This window comes from Eleginops maclovinus, chromosome 17 (genome assembly GCF_036324505.1).
Source record: "Eleginops maclovinus isolate JMC-PN-2008 ecotype Puerto Natales chromosome 17, JC_Emac_rtc_rv5, whole genome shotgun sequence".
Taxonomy (NCBI): domain Eukaryota; kingdom Metazoa; phylum Chordata; class Actinopteri; order Perciformes; family Eleginopidae; genus Eleginops; species Eleginops maclovinus.
This window is the reverse complement of record NC_086365.1, coordinates 9,458,589-9,483,406: the sequence shown is the minus strand read 5'-3', so window position 1 is coordinate 9,483,406 and position 24,818 is coordinate 9,458,589. Positions and strand designations below refer to the sequence as shown.

Genomic DNA, 24,818 nt, shown 5'->3' with positions numbered 1-24,818 from the left:
TTTCACCCAGTAGGTGGCGGTAAGTACACAAGTAGTGAACCACAAATAAGATTAACCGAAGAAGAAGAGGCAGCCAATCAGGTGGCTCGTTGTCCATTGATAACAACCGCTTTCTTTACAGCTAAGTAGGCTAACTATCCAGCATTTTCAAAAAGGAAAAAATACTACTAAATATAAAAGTCAACGCTAGTAAGTAATTTCAGTATTACCAGGGCAGTACATGTTAGTTTATGTACAGTTTGGTAGGTGCATATTTTAATGAGACGTTGCTTTAGCATAAGCATACATGACCTAACAACAGTCGTTGTTTACACAGGTTTTAGTCGAAGTTAGCCTGACGCTTAATTAAAGTTGAAAATTGCGTAACACCTGCAGATCTGTGTGTGATAAACGGATGAGCTGGACACGAAGATGGAAATGGCTGCCAAAGGTAAGTTAAAAGTTGAGGCGAGCAACGTTAGCTTACTATAAAACGCCTATTTACAGTTTTCCTTTCACATGAGAGGACACATTTGTTGTTTTTCTTTAAAACTCTTCAGGGTTCAAAATGATTTAGCAAATCAGGAATCAAAGGGAACTTTTATGTTCACACTATGTCATTGATTTGCATAGGTTAGAAACAAAGCACTAAAGGACTGGCTACTGAATAATCAAAGCATTGATGTTAACTGGTATGTTTTTCTTACCCGAGCAAAGAATAACATAGCACCACAGACAGGAGTACGCTGATGTTGCATAAAGGCAAAACTAATCCAGATGTTTTTGTTGTGCTGACATGTTTGAATCGTGTTTTTTTTGTTTTCTAGGAAAGGCCAAAAGGAGGCACCTGAATGCAGAGGCGTGTGATGCACTGGGACAAAGTGCAGAGGGCACTGATGCTCTCGTCCAGCCCCACACTGTAAACCACGGGCAGGGCAATCGCGACCCCAACCGGGGGCTTTACCCCAAGACACCCACCAAGCGACGGAAGTGTGGTAATGTGCTGTAATTAATTGACACAAGTGTACTGCAAATAACAATGAGCTCACAGGGTTGCATCGATGCATGAACAACATATATTTCTTTTTTTTTTGTCCAGTAAAAGTCTATGTTCTCTCTCTGTCACTCCTTCTACCACCAGCATCTGCCTCAGGAAGTCTTTCTGGGAAACAGAAGGGCATTGGCAGCTTCTTCCCTGTGAAAGGAGTCATCAGTTCCAGTCCGCAGAAGTCCTCTCAGCCCTGCTCATCCAAATGCATAAATGGAAGAAATGGAGAGCTTTTCAAAGGGCAAGAGGAGGAGGACGACGACGACGATATGATCCTGTTAGCTACATCGTTTGAGGCAGATCCTGAAGAAGAGGATGAAGTTCACAATGTCAGCCTGTTAGCTCCAGATTATCTGGAGGGGATGACGCCAGAGATGTTTGGGAAAGATGATGACTTTGACCAAAGTGACAATACCATTCCACACGAGGAAGAGGAGGTGGAGGCCCTCCCTGACAACCACTTTGGGCTCCTGGGATGCAGCAAAGTCCTTCAACAGCCCCAGGGGTGCATACACGATCTTCCAGAGGAGGTGCTTAGGCAAGTGATGTGCCTCCTGCCTGCCCAGGACCTCTACCGCAGTGTCATCCGGGTCTGCCATCACTGGAGAGCATCGTCCAGGACCCCAAGGTTCAACAAATCCCGCTTTCCTTAAGTTCTGTATTAGCACCAGGGTGAGGGGGGCAAGTGTTTATCTGCTACAGAAGCAAATATCAGCAGCTTCCTAAATGAACATGGTAGATGTTTAAGAGCTTGAGAGATGACCTCTGTGTTTTAATAAATGTATCCTTCTCTTGTGGTTGGACTTTGATGTATAGTCCAATTCAATCTCATATAAAGAAGTGCTCCCCCTTTTAATGATTTGTGTTTGTTTGCCATTGTGCAGTTTGTCCCCTACAAGAAGAAGTACTACTGCTTCATGCTGAAAGAGAAGGCGACCATGCTGGAGATCGGCTCCATCCTGAGAAGCAGCGGCATATCAGATCCAGTGTCATCACAGCACAGCATACGGCGCCTCGTTGTGTAAGTCTGAGTTACCTTCGTAAGGGGCTGTACATTTATGAAGGAAAGTCTGTCTGTTAGGTTTTTGGTTAGGATTGGACTGCTGTGGCATCTCAAGGCAGATAAGTACATTGTGTATAATTATCATTTTGATTTGGCCAACAGATGAGAATCAATCAGTGAACATGAAACTTTATTCTAGAAAAAATTGAGGGAGTTCCTCTCCCCCACACTCCATTGGACTTATTTTACTACTTCCTGTAAGATTCGCGCTTCTGTTGGCTAGAGCTCCAACATATTGTACTTGATAGACTAAGGGACGGGACGTCTCTAAGCGGAGAGCAGACTGGGCTCTGGTTTCAAACAGAGGGTGAAAAAGAGAGTGCTGCAGAACAGGCAGTATGAGAAAAATAAAGACCTTTTTGAACATTAAAGCATGTAGACATGTCACAGTAGAGGGACAAAATACAAATATGACCCTGGAAATCAGCATAAGTCCTCTTTAAATGTTCACTGTGTTAATTATCTTGTGTGTTTTGTCTTGGTCAGTTTAATGGCGCAGCATAAGGTGGGAGAGCGTGTGAGGCCAGGGGATGTTCTGGAGTGCGTTAAGAAGCATCGCCTCTATCCTCAGGCCGAGGCCTCCATCAGATTACGCATTCCTGATATCCTCAAGAACTGTAACCCTGGCATTGAGGTAGGACTCACACAGACAGATACACAACGGTCTCCTGTTGAAGTACGTCCATCACTCCTGAAACCTCAATTCCTTCATGTCCAATCTCCAGGGTCCTAACCCGTATGCGGCCATGGCAGTCATATCGATCCTCAGTGAGAGTGTTGCCGACGTGCTGGCTTTAGTGTCCCTTCTAACCGGATGCATGTCACGCACCGCCATCATAGAGTACCTCAGCCACATGGCCATGATGTTGCTCGCCATAAAGAGGAGCGTCATCAAGATTAGCAACAGGTAAGAGCAGTAAAGTGTCAGCGCCTTAGCTTCCCACAGTGTTCTTGTCAGGCTCGCTACAATCCTTCTCTTCTGATCCCTCAGGTTGCATTACAACATCTACTACGTCCTTCACCTGATGGAGAACAGCCCCTTTGCTGTCGGCTCCTCTCAGACCGGGTGAGCTTTTCACTGACGTGCAAGAGATATAGCCGAGAGATAATGGATATGTGAGAAGTTTTAGCTTTTTAACATGTGTGTCCGTGTGTGTTTGTCTGTGTGTTGTAGGACTCAGATCCAGCTCACAGGGGAACAGCAGCAGATCCTCAGCCATGACATCCAGGCCAACCATGTGCTGAAGATCATGGCTTTTGCAGGTACATCCACATTCCTTTTACGTAGTCAAATCTAAAACAATTAAACATCTAATGCAGTCTATTTGCAAGTACGTTTTCAAATACAATGAATTACCTTTCAATGTTGTGTCACGATTGGTCTGTTTGTCTGTTTTTTATTTTGGAAAATGTGCACTCCCCCGCCCCCTACTTCTGCGTCTACTTCCTGTCTCTTTGTTCCCCTCCTGTTTGATTACCTGATTGTGTTCACCTGGTGCTCCCCACCTGTGTCTTGTCTTTGTGATCACCCTTCTTGTATTTAAGTTCTGTTTCCTTTAGTTGTTGTTAGATCCTCCGTTGATTTTGGATGTCTTATCCAGGAAGAGCGTTCCGATCTGTTTGTTTAGTTCTCTAGGCCGTGGTCTTCCTTGCATTTGGTTCCTGCCTGCTTCGCTCTTCATAACATGTTGTGTGTATGTATGTTGAAAAAAAAAGATGATTATTAAGCAAACAGGTTTACATTTTTGAGGGGATTCAATTGTGCTTTTCTAGTTGCGTTTGATGGATGTGCTGGTATTTATATGTGGATGTGTCTGTATCATTCTTAGTGTGATAGCGAGTGCAGTTTTGTTGCATGTGATTAAATGGTTAAATGGTAGAAGAAGACAGCTGTCTTCTTCTACGTTTCACTGTAGCGTAGGATAAATGCGCGCCAACTCGTTTCATTCATTCTTTCAAATATGACTAACTGGCTGAAATCAGGGAAACTGTGAAGTGGAACGTCTCATGACAAAGTTATTTATATGGCGATAAAACAAAGCTTTGTTGCGGTTTTTTTGGGGGGTGCGTCAACCCGGTTGGGATGTAGGAGGGGGTGCACCCAGCTGTTTGGGAACAGCTGGCTTAGTTGAATACTTGGAACAGACCACTCTTAAGCATGACTGTTGCTAAGGCGGGTCAAGAGAGAGAAAGGAAAAGAAGTAAATACTGGACATCAGATAAATCAGCAGAAGAAAACAGACAGGAATTAAAACACTAACAGGAACACCCTATGGGCTCTGCAACGTTTAAGGACTTGATAGTGGATCAGAAACTGTAAACAGACTTGGACAAAGAAAACATCATCAGAGCTGCCTTCATTTTAAATTAAGTCATTGTTGTCGGAGTTCCAGCCGTCGGTGCGCCGTGGAACAGAGTTTTATTTTCTTAGCGGAAGCATTTACAAGTCAATAAAAACATGTCATATTGGGAGTCAAGTCGTTAGCTTGTTTAGTATGTTGCCATGTAATAAGCGGGATAATGTGCAGCGTAGTGGTCATTATTGGAAAAAGTAGCCTCGCTGCACATTATTCCTTACATAGTGTCTGTTGATTGTTTACTGTTTGCATGCGCAGGGACTGCAGATGGAATTAGCTTTAGCTACTGTGGTGTATTAAATCTGGAGATATACCAGGGCAGATACTCCCTGAGGTCAGAGGAATGTTGGGTGGAAGAAGAGTGAAAAACAACATCTGGAATACGTTAAAGATACCCTAGGAATCGACCTAGGTCACCTAGTGGGGCATACAGAGTTATTGCCTGTGTGGTGTATTGGGTCTGTTCACATGCAGTTGTTTACTCCCTGAGGTCATAGAGAGTGCAGAGAGTGATGTGGTATGACAGGAGGTTGTAGAACAAACCTGTGGACTATGTCAGAAGACCTCCAGGGATGGGTAAGACAAAGACTAACGTATATCTCACCTTATTTTGGGTACGCGCAAGACATCGTGCACGAACGTATAGATCCCCTTATTTGGGTACACATTCTCATAGAACATCGCATTTTCACACACACCCACATTTCTCCTATAAAGTGTATGCACAAAGACTGTTCGGGGGACTTCCACAATTGGCTCTGGGGACCCCGCATCGCCCGTGTTGGTGTATGGTACTATGCTGCTGTAATAAACCTTATTATATACAAGCTGGTGTCTCCGGAGACTTCTTCATCATCTTCACGAACATCGCTACAAGATATACTTCACTAGCATAAATCTTCCCTTTTTTTAAATGGCTGACTAAGTAAATCATGTTTCGTTTGCTTTCATCATATCTGAAATATGTAGCATTATTTCCTTTATATCCCATTCTATTTTCAATACACATTTCTTACTGAAACTCACAGATGATTAAATGTTAGAGATGATCTCAACGCTCCTTGCTGTCTGCCGCAGGTACGGGGAAGACCACCACGCTGGTGAAGTACGCGGAGCAGCGGCCGCACCTCCGCTTCCTGTACGTGGCCTTCAATAAGTCAGTGGCCTCCGAGGCGCAGCGTCGTTTCCCCAGCAATGTGGCCTGCAAGACAGTCCACTCGTTGGCCTTCTCCGACGTTGGGAGGAGGTGAGAAGTTTCCCCTTGTATAAATACAGACAGTGGGAATTCTTGTGAGATTTTATTTAGTTTGTGTGTGAGAGACCAGTATAAACAGGTTCCTGGCGGTTTCTTGGCCAATGCCTCAGATTTTCCACAGCTGTTCAGATTTATTTTTGCAGGCTCTTCCTGTTTCTGCCAAACACTAAAGCATTGATACGTTAAACCTTAGGAAAATATTACAGTTTCAATTCAAAATGTTAACATAGTGATGATTAAATCAATCAGATTTGACTTATAGGTCCCATAATCACAAATTACACATTTCTCTTATGGGGCTTTACAGTGTGTGCAGCACACACCACCCCCTGTCCTTAGAACCTCACACCATACAAGGAAGAAGAGACCCCAGAATTAACATTTAACAGGGGAAAATAGAAGAAACCTCAGGCAGAGCAACGGAGAAGGATCCCTCTGCCAGGATGGACAGACCTGCAATAAATGGTGTAAAAAGTTAGCCAATCCAAATGACAAAAAGATAATTTGAACATATATAAAGAGAAAAAGATGGAGTGAACTTCCTTGTGGCTATAAATATTCTTAAAACGTAAATCCTTCAGTGTGATTTAGGATATATCCTTGATCACTTCAGTGAATTACTGGTCCAACCTTGAATTTAGCTTGTTTTCCCAGTTATTCCAATAGAAAAGTCTCTTTTTTCTTGGAGTTTATCAGATGCTTTCAATCATTTTGTTGTGCTTCTCCCTTCTGCAGATACTGCCAGAAGCTGACCTTTAACCTGAAGCCATTTTCCATCAGCTCTGTTCTGCCTCCAGGCCGCGGGGGCTTTGCCAAGGCCAAGGTGGTGACCACAACTCTCAACGCCTTCATGGCTTCGACAGACGAGTGCATCAATATCAGCCACGTCCCCATGTCCCGTATGGGGAAGGACGGCCGCAGGAAGATTATTACCGACTACGAAAGAGAGGTATGAGCGCGCACACTCTGCTTCCCTTCAGTGTGAATGAATGACGCGTTACATATTTCATTCTGCAATCCTAGTTGTTCGTGCAAGACGCGAGGAGGATCTGGAACAAAATGAAGGATCTGACTGAGAAACGTTCAGACGACCTCCTCATGACCCACGATGGTACGAAACGAGTGAAGTAATTATGTTGTAATGTTGGAGGGAATGCTGCTCAGGTGGTCATCACAGCTTTCCATTCCCAGGTTACCTGAAGTTATGGCAGCTGCAGAGGCCCTGCCTGTCGGACCAATACGACGTGCTTTTCATTGACGAGGCCCAGGACTGCACTCCAGGTAATAACTTAAAGGATTTAAACTTTATTTTGTGTTTATGTTCAAAATACCTCTTATTTTTCCTCATACTGCCTGTGCTGCAGCACCTCTTTTCACCCTCCGTCTGAAACCAGAGCCCAGTCTACTCTGATTGGTTACCTGGCCAGCTGTGTTGTGATTGGTCAACCGCTTAAAGATGTCCCGCCCCTTAGCCTATCACGCACAATGTGTTGGAGCTCTAGCCACTAGAAGCGTGAGTGTTACATAGTGATGTCACTATTTTACGAAAGTAAACAAGGGAGACTAATGGAGGTGTTTCAGGCAGGGGAGGGAAGTGTGTGGGAGAGAAACTCCCTCTGGAGGGAACACAAGCATTTTAGCCTTCGCAGCCCATCTACATGCACAGCAACCTATATAACACACTACAGGGAATAAATCCCCAAAATGCATATACAGTAAGGGCCCCTTTAACAGTAGAGAGCACCATTGAGATTATTTAGCTGAACTTTGTGATGGTGCTGATGTCTTCTTGTCCCTCTCAGCCATCATGGATGTGCTCCTGTCTCAGCGCTGTGGGAAAATGTTGGTGGGAGACCCTCACCAGCAGATCTACACCTTCAAAGGAGCCTTCAATGCCCTGCACATTGTCGAGCACACACACGTCTTCTACCTGACACAGGTGAACACCAAACTTCAATTTCTTTCCTCACTTTAGAAAGCCATTCAGTTCAGTGTAAGCACAAACAATGCCATACAACTGTAGTGCCTGATCCCAGTTGAAAAGGACAGGGTCAAACCACAAATGACAACATGTTTATACTAAAGCATATCATGTGTACAGAAGTCCTTTTATTTATCAGGAGTTGTATGCTAATTATGCTGCTGATGTCTTTGTTTAGAGCTTTCGTTTCGGGGCTCAGATCGCTTACGTGGGTGCCACCATCCTCAAAGTGTGCAAGGGAGTAGAGAAGATTCTTGTGGGAGGAAATCAGAAAGGTAAATACTGCAGTAATGTTAAATAATGTGTACTTAAATCAAATTATATTCTATAGGGGGCTTTACAATGTGAACAGAATGAGACACCCTCGGTATGTGATGTTATATGAACACATGCGCCACAGCTGTGTTAGCATGTGTGTGTGCTACATGTCCGGTGTGCAGGCGGTGTGTGTGACGAGACGGCAGACGAGGCGGGTGCAGCTGTGAGTTCAGGTACCAGTCTCAGTCAGGGGAAGACGGCCATCTTGTCAAGATGCAACCTCAGCGTGTTCAGTGAAGCCGTGCGACTCACTGACGCCAACCCGCACTGTCGCATCCACTTCATAGGAGTGAGTCACCGTGTAAACACTACTGACAAGCAATACAAAGACTAGCGTGAAGGCGCGTCAGCTTTACCAGTACTCAACACTCCCATTTCCTTCCATCAGGGGGTGACTGGAATCGGCCTGAATAGGATCCAGGACATCTGGAAGCTGTTTGAAGGGGCGAAAGAAGAGACGCAGACCCCGAAATGTGAGACAACGCACACCTTTACTCTTTCCGAGTGTACACGTTTCTAACCCTTTTGACTGCATATTGAACATGCTCTGCTTCCAGTCATCAAGGATCCCTTCATTCGCTCATTTGCCAAGAACATTAAGAGTGGCTACTGGGCCCTGAAGTCGTACGCCACACTGACCGAGGACTTGGAGCTGGAAGCCAAATTCAAAATGGTTGAAAAATACGGAAAGCAAATCCCCGAACTGGTGTCTCGCCTGGAAAGCTGCTATGAAGAAAACTTAAACAAAGCAGGTATGCAAACGTGTATTTAAAAAGTGTATTTTAAAGTCTTGGCATATGTTGCTTCCCTGGCGCATTAGCAGATATGTTTAAAATGGTTTCAAACTGTATTTCATATGGATGAGTCCTTTTTCTCTCCCCTGTATAATGCACTGGACTCATGAGTTGTTCCCGCTGCTGCTGTTTGTTCCAGACTTTATCATGGGAACTGTGCACAAGGCGAAGGGTCTGGAGTTCGACACTGTGATGGTCACCGATGACTTTGCCAAAGTTCCTGGCTCAAGACACAACTTGCACTTTTGCCCAGATTTCTCCTTTGGTACGTTTCCTTCACAAAGACATTTACACTGCAGCTTTCAGCCAGACTCTCCATATCAGTTTGTGACTTCCTTGCTCCAGTGTTGTTTGTTATTCTTTGTTATCAGAGGGCTTCAATAGACTTTTCATTAAACCATAACTTAAAATAGGCCCTGTGCTTTTTGGGGTTTTACTTTTCTTGCAGTGTGTTTATATGGTTTTGTACATGTAAATGGGCAACAACAGCAGACTGGGCTCTGGTTTCAGACAGAGGGTGCAAAGAGGTGCTGCAGCACAGGCAGTGTGTGGAAAAACAAAGAGCTTTTAGAACATTAAAGCATGGAGACACAAAATACAAATATGAACCTGAAAATGTGCGGAATAGGGCCCCTTTAATATCAAATTACATAGATATTGCGCAATTACGTGCTCCCTATGGCCACTTCACTGTGTAGACACATCAGTTAGCATTCTTACGCAGACAATACCAAGATCTATTTACGCTGTGACCCTGCAAACAACTTTCAGAACACTGTTAGCCAAAAATGCCTTCAGGAATTCCACTAATGAAGCCCACAAAATGCTGATAAGACAGAAATAAAGCAAGCCAACAAACCAAACATTCTTGGCTCTGTCCCAGTCCTATTTCCAACTCCCAAAAATCTTGAAACTTTTATCCCTGATTACTCACCAGTAAATGACACTCATTTTATTCTATCATCAGCAAAAAAATCCCCTGCTGCTGGGATTTGAACTCGGGCTAAAAATACAACCACCACCCTTTCCTTCTAAATGTGTTCTGCTTTTATGAAAAGGCCCTCTGTTTTAAAAGTGCTATGTAATCAAAGTTTGTTAGTTTAGTTGGATTCGCTCTCAGGAGTCGATATTTCTCCTCCCTGTTCAGATGAAGTTCCTGCAGATGAATGGAACCTTCTGTATGTGGCGGTGACTCGAGCCAAGACGTCTCTGATCATCACAAAGACCATCCGACGCATTCTCACGGAGGCCGGGGTGAGGCCCAGTCACTCGCCACTGACGATGCACATATTAGGAGAAATACAGATGCACAATCATGTTGAAGTTTCCCCCTGCGTTTCTACTTCCCTCTTGTTGCTGTTGTTTTCTAAAGATGACCATATTTTCCTGTAATGGTAGAGCTTCACCCAGAGTTAGACAAATTTCTCCCCGAACATCTGCCAGCCTAAGCAGTTCCACATCCTGAACCCAAACTGTTGCTGTTGGCTGTTTCCGTGGTAGCAATGGGATTCATTAATTGGTTCTTACTTACTAGGGGTTATTACGTATTGTTACTAGATATAGAGTGGCGCAGTGATGACGTATTTGTGTAGGAAGTTAGAAAGAAGTTCCTCAGCCTTTCATTAGTATGTCAGGCTTCTAACCACAAACACATAAAATCAAACCATTGTCTTCGAGATGAGTTAAGGGGAAGTGGTCAAATGCTAAGACTTTTCTAGCTTTTAGGACTCATTACTGAACCAGTCTATTAGTGCAGGAATATAAGTGAAGTGGTTTAGCCTGTCTTGTATAATTTATGCTCCAGCAACGACTACTTGATAAATCTGGAGAGAAAGGCATGATGGAGCTGCAAGTCTAAACCACTCACTTTTTAGTCTCTCAAAAGTGCTATTACAAAGTGTTTCACATCCAAACAGCAGATGATGGGTGTCAGGCCACACTGAAAGCAAAAATAGAAACAGCCACGGCCAAACTCGGGGGAGAATTTGTGTTAATTTCTCCATTAACACTTCCCATTACTGTCATACAAGTAATATCCCAGATGTTCTGCTGTTGGCCTGAACAGTGCAGTGACAGAAAATAGACACCCACCTCTGCTAGAACCACCTTACAGCATTATGGCACATTCAAATGTACTTAGAAAAGACCACAAGCATGCCTTCCATTGGACCGTAAAGATTTATGGACTAATATTTGCAGCTGTCCAAGAAAGCTAAATGTTTAATGAGGGCTGGTCTGTGCAGTGGTGAGGCCAACAAAGTGTCTGCCCCGTTTCTCTCTGCTTCCCTTTTCTTTCTCAGCTGCACACATGGGACTCAGCAGATGTTCCTTGTTAAGTTTTTGGAAACTGCCAAACAATTGTTGCACCTCAAACAGTTGTTCAATTTAAATCATGATGATCATAAGTGACTCTCCAAATACTCTCTAAGTAATCTTTCGATCTAAGTCTATTATGTCTAATTGCACCATCGGGAATGCATGGAATTTCGCTGTACTTGTAGTTACAATAAAAGGAATCTGAATCCTCTGCAGGAGTACTTCCTGAAATCGGAGATGCCCAGCACCCTGATCAAGGAGGGCAATCCTCTCCCATGCTGCATCCCACACTGCCCAAACTGCACCACCCCCGGCTCGGCATTCATCATGTGCAAACAACAGATGAAATGTGTAAGAACATGTCCTCCTCCCTTACATTCAAACAAGCCTCAGAAAAAATCTAACTGCCTTTAATGTACATTATGTTTTGAATAGGCACTTAGCATTTTGTGTTATTAAACTAGAAGGGTTTTTTGTCTCTGTTTTAGTCCGACGGTGTGGCTGCTGGCGGCCCACTGTGCGAGAGGTGTGTGTGGACCCGCGTCGGACCAATCGCCTTCCTCATGACCGACGACGTGCTATCTATGGCTGAGATACCACATAGACTGGGCCAGCAGGTCCACCACATGATGCTGGTGGCCCTTTTTTAACACTTCTCTTCTTAAAAGGATTGAAATGAAAGCCTCTTCTTGGTTTCTGTTTAACGGAGAAAGGACAGACTGAACATTTTTATTTGATTTCCTCTGAAACAGATAGCGTGGATGCACTTTGACTTTATGTTCGTATCTCTTTTTTTTAATGAGGGATCTGGATGCTGTCTTCAGATTCTATTTGACAGCCTGTAGCTCCCAGTGTGCTTTAGCAGGATTGTGTAACTGCTGGAAGACTTGTCTACTTTCACTAAAAATCAACTTTTGTGAGTGTCTTTATTCTCCGGTCAACCCTGATGGAAGTATTTTTTAAATGCTTTGAAAAAAAAGTATCAAACAAGATCAAACTAATGTTTTTATATAAAAATACTCAATGCAGTGGGATTAACATAATCCTATTCAGTCTGCTGAGCAGCTGCTATCACTCAGACATCATTTTAGTTAATGGCCCAAAACTTTTCTTGTTCAAGAGGCTGATCATCAACAACTGGATCAAAACGTGTCACATCGTTGTCATCATAAAGATAACTAACACTAAGTTTCACTTTGAAGGACAGAAGTGCTGCCTTGCAGATGGTGTTAAATGACATCATATGGCATGATATTCCTCTGCTTGCCTTTATAAACAGGAATAGACAGGTTTATAAAAAAAAAAAAAAGTCTTTAAAGATCATTCAAAGGGACAGTGCAGTGCAACAAGAGATACAGGAACAATTCTTTGAATAATTAAAGCTGCTTTTTTTCTGATCCACCAACTTCCTTCATAAGCATAGCAACAAAGCAGAATATAGATTTCACATTTTACATGAGTCATAAAGACAAAGTTTAGAGTGAGATCAAATTATAAGTGTTAACCACTTTATGATATAGGGACTTTTTACCCCCCCCCCCCCCCCCCCCACTAGTCATTCGCAGACCTGTCCTTGCTTTTGTGTTTTTTTTTTTTCATGTAAGGCTTTGAATCTCTTAGTTGCAAAAGCATATTCTATTAATCTCATTGTACCAAAGTGGCTGCAAAAAATCTCAGTAAATAAGTGACAATGCTCTGTAGGTTTCAGACATTCTTTGCTCAGTGCATGGTTCAGTATTTCCAGCCACACAACCTCAAGCTTAGCATTTCAGATGAGTAAAACAGATAAGAGATGAAGAAATAAAGGTGTTGACAGTAAGTTACGTTTGCTAAATATTTGGATTGTAAATCATTGAATCTTTAATCTTGAAGCGATCAATCTATTCTTTGGACTATGATACCATATTTGCTGACATTACAGTCTGCCATAATATGGTTTTGATTGGAGTCACGGACCTGAGAGGATATTGTATGCTCATTTAACAGTTACTTTTCAAATAGCTCATAAAAAGCTACTAAAATATTTGTATTTAACAATTGTATTTCTTTGCTTATTAAAATGACCACAGATTTGTCATGGGAATAAAAAAAAAAGTATAACCCTTAAAATTAGTTTAACTTAGTCAGCATTTAGTCCTTTGAGTAGCTTCTCAACTAGACCGCTGACCTTCCCAGATCATGAGGTGAAGAATGAAAAGTTGGTGCCCTCCCTCCTCTCTCTTTACCTTAAACAGCTGGGTACTGCAGTTTTAACCAAGGTCTTTCTATAGTGAAATGTAATTTAGTTGAGGCCTTTTTTAGATGCTAATGTGGTCATTGTTTATTGGTGCGGCCTTTTTATGTGTTTCAATCATTTTTACAGAACAATGGAACTCTGGCACAAAGCAATAAGATCTACACCGATCAGCCATAACATTATGACTACCTGCTTAATGTTGTGTAGGTCCCTCTTTTATGGCCAAAACAGCCCTGACCTGTTGAGGCATGGACTCTACTAGACCTCTAAAGGTGTGCTGTGGTATCTGGCACCAGGACGTTAGCTGCAGATCCTTTAAGACTTGTAAGTTGCCAGGTGGGGTCCCCATGGATCGGACTTGTTTATCCAGCACATCCCACAAATGCTTGATTGCATTGAGATCTGGGGAATTTGGTGGCCAAGTCAACATCTTGAACTAGCTGTCGAGTTCCTCAAACCATTCCTGAACAATTTGAGCAGTGTTGCGGGGAGCATTATCTTCTAACAGAACTAGCATGAACTGTTCAGCAATTTGAGCTACAGTGCCTTTTCTGTTGTATCGGGCCACAAGGGCCAGTCTTCCCTCCCTTCACGCATCAATTAGCCTTTGTTACCCATGACCCTGTTGCTGGTATGGAAGTTTTTCTGTGCCATCAGAGTTTGAATATGAATTTCTAATACTGAAATTTCTAGCACCGGGTTTTTTTTCACCTCTCTTTTTTCTTCAATGTTAAAATAAATTCAGTGTTAAAAAAATCAATGCCTAAAATATTCAGTTTTTCAAAATTCGACATGTAAAAAAAATTCAACATCTCAAAAAATTCAGTATAAAAAAATTCAACATCAAAAGCTAAAAGGTAGAAGCAATCGACCCCTGTCTCAATTCATCCAACGGCAGCCAATCAAGTTACGCACCATTGGTCATGTGACACCAACACAGGTACGACAGATCAGCCATGTCTACCAACTCGGGAGATGGTGCTTTGGCGAGTGAGTTTACTTTATTTGCCATTTGTGTTCATAAAATTGAGTAATACATATTACTCGACACTTTGCACATTAACCGGATTTATTGAATTATATCTACACTTAACTTTTAATGAGGTGGCGCCGCATTCGTGAAAACTGCGTTAGTAACTAGTTAACGGTATGTGAGCATGGTTTACTCTTGGTTGAGGCAGCGAGTATGACGACTGACTGCATTAAACCGTGACAGTGTTAACCTGTGACAGCATATCGTGGTTGCTGTAAGTCAGTGATGGCAGCTGTTGACAAACAGCTACAAGCAACAAATGTTGCTTGTAATGTATGAAACAAACCAGTCTATAACCACCACTCCTCCTCCTAAGCTGGCCTACTCTTACTGCTTTACCTGTATATAGCCCAGCCTGCTCACCAGAAGCTGCACAAATCCCATTTTCCATATTTTCCCATACTATAAATGAAGAAGGAAGAGCTCAAAGAACAGAATACACATATGTCCAGGAGACTTTACTCTGTCCTCTGTCATTACTTTGATTTTGCCTGTACAAATCAACAGCATGTAAAATGTGTATACATAGGGCTTCATTTAAAATAAACAAAGTTCTCTTCACCTGGTCATTTCCGGTTGAAGTGATTCTGTCTGTCTCTGTTCTCTACAGGATTGTATCCAAGAACATGTATTAATCATCAATACATCTACAATGTATAAATAAAATAAGCCATATGTACATGAATTAAAGTTTAATACTAAACCTGTTATGTTGATTTGTGATGCCACCACTGGCTGCACCTTGACCAGACGAACTGAGTAATTGAACTAAGCGGCGGGCTGATTGCAAAATATTATCACCATGACTGCCCTGTCATCACAAACAACACAGAAATAGTAAGAAGGGTATTACAAACCAGCAGCACAAAGATTATGATTTAACAGCTAATGTTACAGGACATTAATTAGGGTGACCATATTTTGATTTCCAAAAAAGAGGACACTTAATGTATGCCTCCTCTGTATGGATTATACAAAAATGTTATACAAGTTATACAACAAAATAATCTTTCTCTACAGGCAAAGAAAACAAATTCAGATATAGGCTCTCTCTTCAACTCTCAACGGTACAAACATAAAATACAAATAAAAACCTATAACAAATTTGTCCCGTTAAGTGAGAACGAACTCGAATCTGGGCACTGCAGGAAGCCCTGGTGATCGCGTCAGTCGTCATACTCGCTGCCTCAACCAAGAGTAAACCATGCTCACATACCGTTAACTGGTTACTAACGCAGTTTTCACGAATGCGGCGCCACCTCATTAAAAGTTAAGTGTAGATATAATTCAATAAATCCGGTTAATGTGCAACGTGTCGAGTAATATCTATTACTCAATTTTACGAACACAAATGGCAAATAAAGTAAACTCACTCGCCAAAAGACCATCTCCCGAGTTGGTAGACATGTGGCTGATCTGTCCTACCTGTGTTGGTGTCACATGACCATGGTGCGTAACTTGATTGGCTGCCGTTGGCTGAATTGAGACAGGGGTCGATTGCTTCTACCTTTTAGCTTTTGATGTTGAATTTTTTCACTGAATTTTTTGATGTTGAATTTTTTTAAACTGAATATTTTAGACTGATTTTTGTAACGCTGAATTTATTTTAACATTGAAAAAAACAAGAGAAAAACTACAGTATTAGAAATTCATATTCAAACTTCCATACTTTTCCATCCTTGGACCTCTTTTGGTAAGTACTGAGCATTGCAGACCGACACACATCAACTTTGAGGACAGGGTTCACTTGTTGCCTAACATATCCCACCCAATGACAGGTTCCATTCTAACAAGACATTCACTGTTCTTCACTTTACCTGTCTGTGGTCATAATGTTATGGTTGATTGGTGTATAAGCAGCATATCTAGTTTAGAGATTGATTAATTTCATGGGATTTGAAGACAATATCACTTAACTTACAGCTGCTGTAGCACCAGAAGATCACATAGTCTTACAAAATGTAAGTTCCTTATATGCGGATCAAATCTTTGGTTGACTGATGTCAAACTGCTCAAAAAAAAAGTCAGTTAAATTTAAGACAACAAATGTCATGAAGCCAGCCATTCACACTGTCAGTCACGTGGTTCATTTGTCATGGGTATGCCTTCATCTGCTGTCTGCTCAGTTATCTCGTTTTTGGACCTCCTACGACATGAAGGAAAAAGTAAAGAGATCATAAGCAGTTATAGTCAATAATTGGAAATGTAACCAAATTGTTATGATGGATAAACACACCAACTGTTTGTTCTCTGCAGTATCATGCTTCTGAGTTTTTTCATCACATGAAACAGTGTGGTGAGAGATAATTAAACACAAACAAACACTGTCATATGTGAGCATGCTTACCTTCTGTAGAAAAATAAGCTGATTCCCACCAAAGCACAGACAATCACCAGTGAAGCACAGCCGATCACGATTCCTGCAAATAAAATAGAAATACTGAGTGTTTTTCAGGCTCTCCAGCTGCATCCCCCTCCCAGTGTCACTGTGAGCTAGCACAAATGAGAACTTACTGGGGGCCGTTGAGGAGAACATTTCAGCAGTAATTGTCCTGTTGGAAGGCTCAGTCCTGGTGGACATTGTGCTGAGCGAGGCTTTGATCCCTGTCAAAGAATCATCCATCCCTGGTGAGGAAGAAAAAATGAATCTTATTTCCCTGTTGATCAGTTATAAATGAGGCAGTCCAGAAAGGATAATGACATTCAAGTACAGTGCTGTTTTCAACTACTGCTTTATCATGTATTTTTGGAGCTAAACCATGGTTGAGTGTGAAAGTCAAACCTTTAACTTCATTCTGTCCAACAGGATAGATTTTGAATGGTTATATGGATCATTACTTAATCCAACTTTAAAGTAGTTTTTAAAATATCCCAAATTGTGCATGTATTTATTGTAACTCATTATATTAATACATTTCATGCATTACAATAAACAATGTTCAAATTGTTTACGTTTTAAAGAAGTCTAACAGATACAGGTCCGAGCTTTAATGAAAGCAACTGTTGGCACCATGCAATGCCATTAGACTGGTAGCAGGTTACCCTGGGGGGATCCAGGCAGAGAAGGAGAGGAAAAGTCGGAGCTGGAGGTGGGCTCTGCAGTCACGGTGGCTGACGGCTGTATACTCTGGCTGGCCTGAAAGCTGCGGGAAGCTGATACGGATAACAAAATACATGTACTTCTGCTTCGAGAATTGCTGCAACATTCTTTTTAACTGTGAAACTGTAAAGATATGTGTATACTCTCGTATAATATGCCACATAACAAAGGGTACCTTACACATGCCATAATTTGTGTTTTTTTTACACAGTAGTATTCATACTACTAAGTGCCTATGGCAAGCAGATGGCAGTTTCCTCCACTTACTACATTAGTGTAACCACTAGTGGTAGTATCTTGAATTTACTAGTTCAATTCATTTTAAGGCCAAAATGATTACTAATTTTGTAAGTCAAAGCCTTTATTACCTTACTCGTTAACATCATGTTTACTACTCGACTTTATGAAAAGAAAGCCTTACATGCTAAGCTAAATCAATGTATCACTAGTAGGCCTAACCTAGAGTCGCTCACTGGTGCTGAGCAAGGCTAAACTAGTTAAAGGGAAGGTTAATGAACTAGTAAAAAAAACGTCAGTGTCACTTTTCAACCAGCATCTCTTTTAAGACTTGTTATGTAGTAAGATAACATGTATGTAACTACTACACTAGTACGGTAAAAAACCTGAATGAGTGTTCTTATATATCTAGTGGTCATGTTGGCCCGTAATAGCAATCACTAGCAAGTAATCTAGTAAGCTATACTAGTTAACTTGTGAGCTGAACCTATGTTTGACTTTCAGACATTCATTACATTGCCGCTTTTTCTGCCTTTAAACCTAATTTTCGGCCTCTACACAGAACACTGATAACATGTATCTGCCTGCCCATGCAGGTTCAATATGAGGATGAAACATATGTTGTCAGATGTAATAACAAGTTTGGTCTCATTATGCTCCTGAAATGTCTCGGAGGCACTTTCATACAAGTTGCCAAACCTGAAAAGTTGAACCCTGTTTTGTATCCTTATGATCAGATCAGTCTCATAATAAAACATGCACACAGAAGGATTCACACTTGTATTTTCAATGCACACACAAATGTGTTCCGTTTCACATACATGTAAACAATTATCCAAATACAGAAAAAAGTTTTACGTGTGTATTTTTGATCCACACATATTTGTTTTCTCTGCGTGAATGATTCAATATGCTTGAATTATATCAGAACTCTTGACACGTTAGTGATGTGTTACTATTAGCATGGAAGTAATATGGGTGGCATGTAATGCTAGTGTTTGCTGGCAAGTTAGCTATATAATGCTTATAGACAGGATTATTACCTTAAATAGCTAACATTAGCCATACATGTCTTTAACTTCTTTCATTCTCTTGTTTTCTTTTTTAGGGAGAGCTTAGTAAGAATGAATTCAAAGTTTCCTGCTCAAATTATTATTTAAAAATATATTCCATTGTGTTTAATGATGGAGTGGAATTGAATATTTAGAGCTGACGTTAAATAGGATTAACCGGTTAAGGTCGTAGATAGTCTATTAGCATAGCTAACTTGCCACCCATATTACTTCCATGCTAACAGTAACACATCACTAACGTCACAAGAATTCACACCTAAAACATAATCATTCACGCAGAGCGGACCGGCGCCACCAAGGGGCAAAGCCCCCTTTTGCCCCCCCCCCCAGTTGAATTTTTTGCCCCCCCCCCCAGTTGAATTTTTTGCCCCCTCAGTTTGATCCTCCTACATCCATCAAAAAGTACAAAATATGTCACAATTATTAAATAACTATAAATTATTACTTCCCCCACTTTCCATATTTCAAGTCTGTTCGGGGACTTGAACCAGCAACCCTACGATTCCCAGTCCAAGCCCCTACTGACTGAGCCACTGCTGGACATAATACACATGTAAAACTTTTTTGTGTGATTTTATTTACATGTATGTGAAACGGAACACATTTGTGTGTGCATGAAATTGCAAGTATGAATCCTTCTGTGTGCATTTGTGTATTATGGGACTGATCTGACCCCATATTTATCTTCCGACTAATTTAAACATACGACAAAGTAACTCTCACTCAGAGTACATTAGAATGAGCGCAGTTTTCTGTAAAGTAGCGTTAGGGTTACTGATAAAACTTCCACTGATGTTATTACTACTAACTTTACATATGCTGCTGCTTGTTATTATAACTACTACATTTTAGTTCCATCGTTAGTACTTTTTGATTGTGAGTATTAGTATTTGTCAGTCTTAATGCTGAGATAGAACTCACTGACTGTGGAGGAAACGGTGGAGTCATGGGGAATATCGGTGGGTCCCGCTGCAAGATCAGAGCGTTACTCATAAATGTGAAACACACACTTCTGTCCAGCTTGTACCTGCTCTTTCTCCCCCACCATTACCATTACCTCACCCCTCCCCCATCAACATCAACACAACACAGACTCTTTCTGCCCCCACACATGGCACACCGACCTTCACAGCAGAGCAGGTGAGGAATGTGCTGTGCAGGCTCCGCCCAGGCAAGGCTGCAGGTCCCGACAGCGTCAGCCCGAGGGTCCTCAAAACATGTGCTGCCCAGCTGAGTGGAGTCCTGCAGTACATCTTTAACCTGAGTCTGAGTCTGGAGAGGGTCCCTGTGCTGTGGAAAACTTCCTGCCTGGTTCCGGTACCGAAGAAAGCGCGTCCCAGCACCTCCTACTAGTGATACATTGATTTACCACAGACCGGTGGCGCTGACGTCCCACCTGATGAAGTCCCTGGAGAGGCTGGTCCTGTCAATTCTTCGGCCCCTGGTTAGTTCATCGCTGGACCCTCTGCAGTTTGCCTACCAGCCGAAGGTAGGAGTGGAAGACGCCATCATCTTCCTGCTTCACCGTGCCTACGCCCACTTGGACAGACCCGGTAGCACTGTGAGAATCATGTTCTTCGACTTCTCCAGTGCGTTCAACACCATTCGGCCTGACCTGCTGGGGAGTAAGCTGACGGCAACGCAGGTGGACTCCTCCCTGGTTTCCTGGACCACGGACTATTTGACGGGTCGACCACAGTTTGTCAGACTGCAGGACTGTGTGTCTGACACTGTGGTCAGCAGCACAGGGGCTCCACAGGGAACCGTTCTGTCTCCCTTCCTGTTCACCCTGCACCTCAGACGTTCAGTTCCACTCGGAGTCCTACCATCTGCAGAAGTTTTCAGACGATTCTGCAGTTGTTGGTTGTGTCAGCGAGGGAAATGATGAGGAGTACAGGGGCGTCGTGGACTCCTTCGTTGAGTGGTGTGAGCTCAACCACCTGCAGCTCAACACCGCCAAGACAAAGGAGTTGGTGGTGGATTTCCGCAGGAGGAAATCTACCCCCACACCCATTTCCATCAAGGGGGTGACTGCCGACATTGTTCAGGACTACAAATACCTGGGTGTTCACCTGGACAATAAACTGGACTGGGCCAAGAACACTGAGGCTGTGTATAAGAAGGGCCAGAGCCGACTCTACTTCCTGCAGAGGCTCCGGTCCTTCAACGTCTGTAACACCATGCTGAAGATGTTCTACCAGTCGGTGGTAGCCAGTGCCATCTTCTTTGGTGTTGCGTGCTGGGGAAGCAGGTTGAGGTCAGCAGACGCCAACAAGATCAGCAGGATCGTCAGGAAGGCTGGCTCCGTCCTGGGGGTCCAGCTGGACTCTTTGCTGGTGGTGTCTGAGAGGGGGATGCTGCGCAAGCTGCGTAGTATCATGGACAACAACGCTCACCCTCTCCACCAGGTGCTGACCTCATACAGAAGCACCTTCAGCAATAGACTCATTCCACCCCGGTGTACCACAGAACGCCACAGGAAGTCCTTTCTTCCTGTGGCCATCAGACTCTTTAACTCATCCACCTCAGGTCGTTAGAGGAACATTGGAGACTCAGTGACACTTTCTTTCATCGCAATGCTGTCATTTCACTTTACTTTCACATGTCACTTTATTCACATGTCACTTTATTTAGTATTTAGTATTCAGCTTAGTTTTATTAGTTATCTTATTACTGTACTGCCATTTGCACTATACGTATTGTTGTATATTGTATATACCTACGTAGTTACTGTAACTATTTCACTATTTCATATTTGCAAAGCTGCTCTTATTGTTGATACATTTAGTTTATATTTAGTTATAATTAGTTTATACTTAGTTATTTTAGTTTATATTTAGTAATATTTGATGTATATTTAGTAGTTTAGTTATATTGAGTGTATATTTCTCCTTCCTTCTTTGTATTGAACTGTTGCACCTCAATTTCCCTCGGGATAAATAAAGCTTCTTGAATCTTGAATCTTGAATCTTACAATAAAACATAGAACTTAGAGCTTATACTTACATGTTGATGTGCTCTGTGGGGGTGGTGTGGTTCTCTTTGGGTCAACTGAAACACCACAAATAACAAGTTGAAACTCGAGAGCATGGAAAAGCCAAAAAGATGATAATGAGGATTGTGGTCGGGCCCTATGTGTAAAAAACTATGCATCTTAACCTTCCAAAAATGTGACCTGTTAGTGTTGCTTGACTGTTGCAGGAAATGAAACACATCCTTTCTATGATCTATTTTAGTTTCAAAGCTGGAGTACCTCACACTTTACGCCGACGATATAGGCCTACTGCTCTTTGTCTAGAATGTTCCCATGTTTATTCTATCATAGATCCACAGTACAGTCCTCCTGGGTTTTGTGTAATAAAAGCCACACATTCACTTAAAGGCAGCTTGTGCACTGGGAAGGCTTCCGTTATATCCTGATTTGTGGTCTGTGGTGGAACAGAAGTTATCAGTTTCTGGAAACAATTATTATCTAAAAGGTTTATGGGAAAAGATGTAGGGAAGATTGTGGGAGGTGTGTATATGTGTATGGTGCTTAAATTAGATTTGCACACACTTATATCCTTATATATATATATATATATATATATATATATATATCTGTTTCTAAATTTAAAAAGAAATATGTCACAATTTTTACCTATTCCCACCCACTGTTCTCATTTTCTTCAAAACCAGACTTAATTGGAAAATAGGCTGCAGCACAGAGCGACAAATAGTTCTCTTACATTAAAATGAAATGTTGCTGTTCAGACAAGTCATTATTAAGGTGCATCTGCGTATGATCAAATCTGTGTAATTTTGAAATTGTTGTTGTAAAAGCACTTCTCATGTCAAGTCTGATGTTTCACGACTGGAGACAATATATACAAATGAGTCTCAGTTGTTACATCATTCATTTAAACTTTGTGTGTGAGTCTGTCAGGCTAAAGAAGAACCGCTGGCTTCCTTCTTAATGCTCCTTTTACGCTCTTTCACACAAACCATAAACATATTTTCATGCTCAAGCCAAACTCCAAGTGTTTACTCTGCATTGTTGGTGATAAAAAGCACACATTTTGGAATTTGGTTTGTTTAGCATTACATGCAGTTGGCAGTACTTGATGGTCTCTCTATTCATTTGCAATTCTATATATGGTATGCTATACTGCAGATCACACAGGATGCATCCTACAGGCATGCACACACTTGAACTCTTTTTCTTACATACCAGTTTAACAAGTAGAGCAATCTGTGTGCAGTTTACGCTTCTCTGACTGCATGCAGTGTTGTTTTCAAATGTAAAGACGAAAAAAGTCAATCTTACCTATACACTGAAATTTGGCGTCCAAGCTCCATTGTGGAGATCCGCCATCATCTTGCTTGCATGTGATGAGATTCGATGTTCCCGACTTCCTCACATAGCCTTCTATGCACTTGTAGCGGAATCTGCTGTTAATTGCGAAGCATTCCAGGGAGGGTTCAGTTTTAGGCTTTTCAGGAATTTTTGGACATGGACAAGGGAGGTCGTCTGAAAGAAATACATTGTGTTGCATACTTACAATATGAATGCAGAGATCCACAAAGAAATAGTAAAAGAGAAATTTGAAATGGTTCAACTTAAGACAGGAATGCTGTAATGCAGGTTTTTTTGTTGTTGTAATGATATGATACTGGCTTTTGCTTTATTGTAAATCCTTAGCCTATTTTAAAGTACATGTCTAGATTAACACGGACACAAGTAAACAACTCTACCAATTATGTTTGCCAAACAACCTGCAATTTTTGTTATAATAGTGTCACAAACTTTTTTGGCTGAATTGTGTTTTCTATGTATGCGAATTTTCTAATCAACTACACAAATCCTCTTACATGCTAGTGGCTGAAAGGGAACTTTTAACCATTCCCCATTTGGTTCACTTCCCAAAGTCCTGCTACTGTCGCCCGGTTTTGAGATAATAACATTGTTGTCGCGCACTCACCGCTTGTAGAGATGCCTGCAGCTCCGAGCAGACATAGCACCGTTAGGCAGGATAGTGAAGGGGAGTCCAGCTCCATTTAATGACCTGATCTGAGACTAAATCATGCTCATCGAAGAGTAGCCCTTTACACCCAGAGACCATTCTCACCGCGGTTACGTAATTAGTTTCACTTTGAAAGGCACTCCCCTTAAAGTATGCAAATCCATGGATTACGTTGTATCCTATGTTTTGCTGTGTCATACTTTCCACTATTTTAGTCCAAAAAGCTACATACATATCCACCTTTATAAGTAATTGGGCAGGAGAGAGCTGTCATAAAAAAATTAAGTTGTTATTGGACATTGGAATGCAGTGACGTGCGGTGAAGTTCATGGCTGGTGAGGCACTGACGTCATCACAATCAGATTTGAACTGGACTCACTAGCACCCTCTGCCATGAGGCAGGAGAACTGCGTGCCTCACCTAGTCTCTCTTCGCAGCGGTTTTGCTCAGCACAAGAGACACGTTACAGACATACAGTTGACAAAAAACACTGTATATTATATACACCAGCTAAAGTATGGAAATTAGTTAATATAGCCAGAGTGTTTTGAACATTTTAATACAGACAGACAGCAGTTACAGTCTCACTGTATAGCATGTCAGCAGGTTGGTGCCTCACCGAGCAGCCGTTCTCAGTGTTTGAACGTGAATATGAAAATTCAGTGATTTTGGATCAAAAATAATGTAAAACTGGTGAAATTAAAAGGAAAATAACTTTATAATACAAACAACTGGATAAATATGATCATTAAATTTATTTCTTCATTTTACTTTTCATCAGTGGTGTAGTGGGGATTTTTTAAGTGAGGGTACGCTATTTGTGACGTCACCCCCAAACACACACACACACATGCACACACACACACACACACACACACACACACACACACACACACACACACACACACCCAAAAAGCCATACATATATTCAGCTTCATCACATCCACGTTCTCGTTGTTTTTTTTTTGTCTTGTTTTAAGTCTCAGGTTGATGACGATTATCGAATGTTCATGTTATGTTCATGT

The 24,818-nt window shown here is 41.8% G+C and overlaps 2 protein-coding genes across 4 annotated transcripts; one reads left to right on the top strand and one right to left on the bottom strand.

Annotated features, from left to right (window-relative positions):
* The first annotated feature begins 94 nt into the window (after positions 1 to 94).
* Positions 95 to 12,916, top strand: fbxo18 (F-box DNA helicase 1). The gene is given in 22 exon segments (XM_063906123.1): positions 95 to 430; positions 807 to 974; positions 1,121 to 1,633; positions 1,636 to 1,655; positions 1,912 to 2,048; positions 2,577 to 2,724; positions 2,816 to 2,997; positions 3,082 to 3,156; positions 3,265 to 3,353; positions 5,525 to 5,693; positions 6,438 to 6,651; positions 6,726 to 6,813; positions 6,894 to 6,983; positions 7,505 to 7,641; positions 7,862 to 7,958; positions 8,124 to 8,290; positions 8,390 to 8,474; positions 8,559 to 8,753; positions 8,935 to 9,060; positions 9,943 to 10,049; positions 11,328 to 11,462; positions 11,600 to 12,916. Coding segments are annotated over 22 exon segments (3,123 nt in total). The 5' UTR covers positions 95 to 411; the 3' UTR covers positions 11,762 to 12,916.
* il15ra (interleukin 15 receptor subunit alpha) lies at positions 12,104 to 24,074 on the bottom strand. 3 transcript variants are annotated; one of them, XM_063906124.1, is made up of 8 exons: positions 23,752 to 24,074; positions 23,097 to 23,300; positions 21,797 to 21,841; positions 19,712 to 19,759; positions 17,423 to 17,533; positions 16,895 to 17,005; positions 16,728 to 16,800; positions 12,104 to 16,526 (listed from the first exon to the last, which is right to left on the bottom strand). In XM_063906124.1, exons 1-8 carry the CDS (start codon positions 23,825 to 23,827, stop codon positions 16,454 to 16,456), a joined length of 741 nt encoding a protein of 246 aa, XP_063762194.1. In that variant the 5' UTR covers positions 23,828 to 24,074; the 3' UTR covers positions 12,104 to 16,453. The 3 variants fall into 3 exon arrangements, with proteins under 3 accessions (XP_063762194.1, XP_063762196.1, XP_063762195.1); XM_063906126.1 differs by lacking the exon at positions 17,423 to 17,533; XM_063906125.1 differs by lacking the exon at positions 19,712 to 19,759 and having other exon boundaries at positions 23,752 to 24,073.
* Between the last annotated feature and the right edge of the window lie 744 nt (positions 24,075 to 24,818).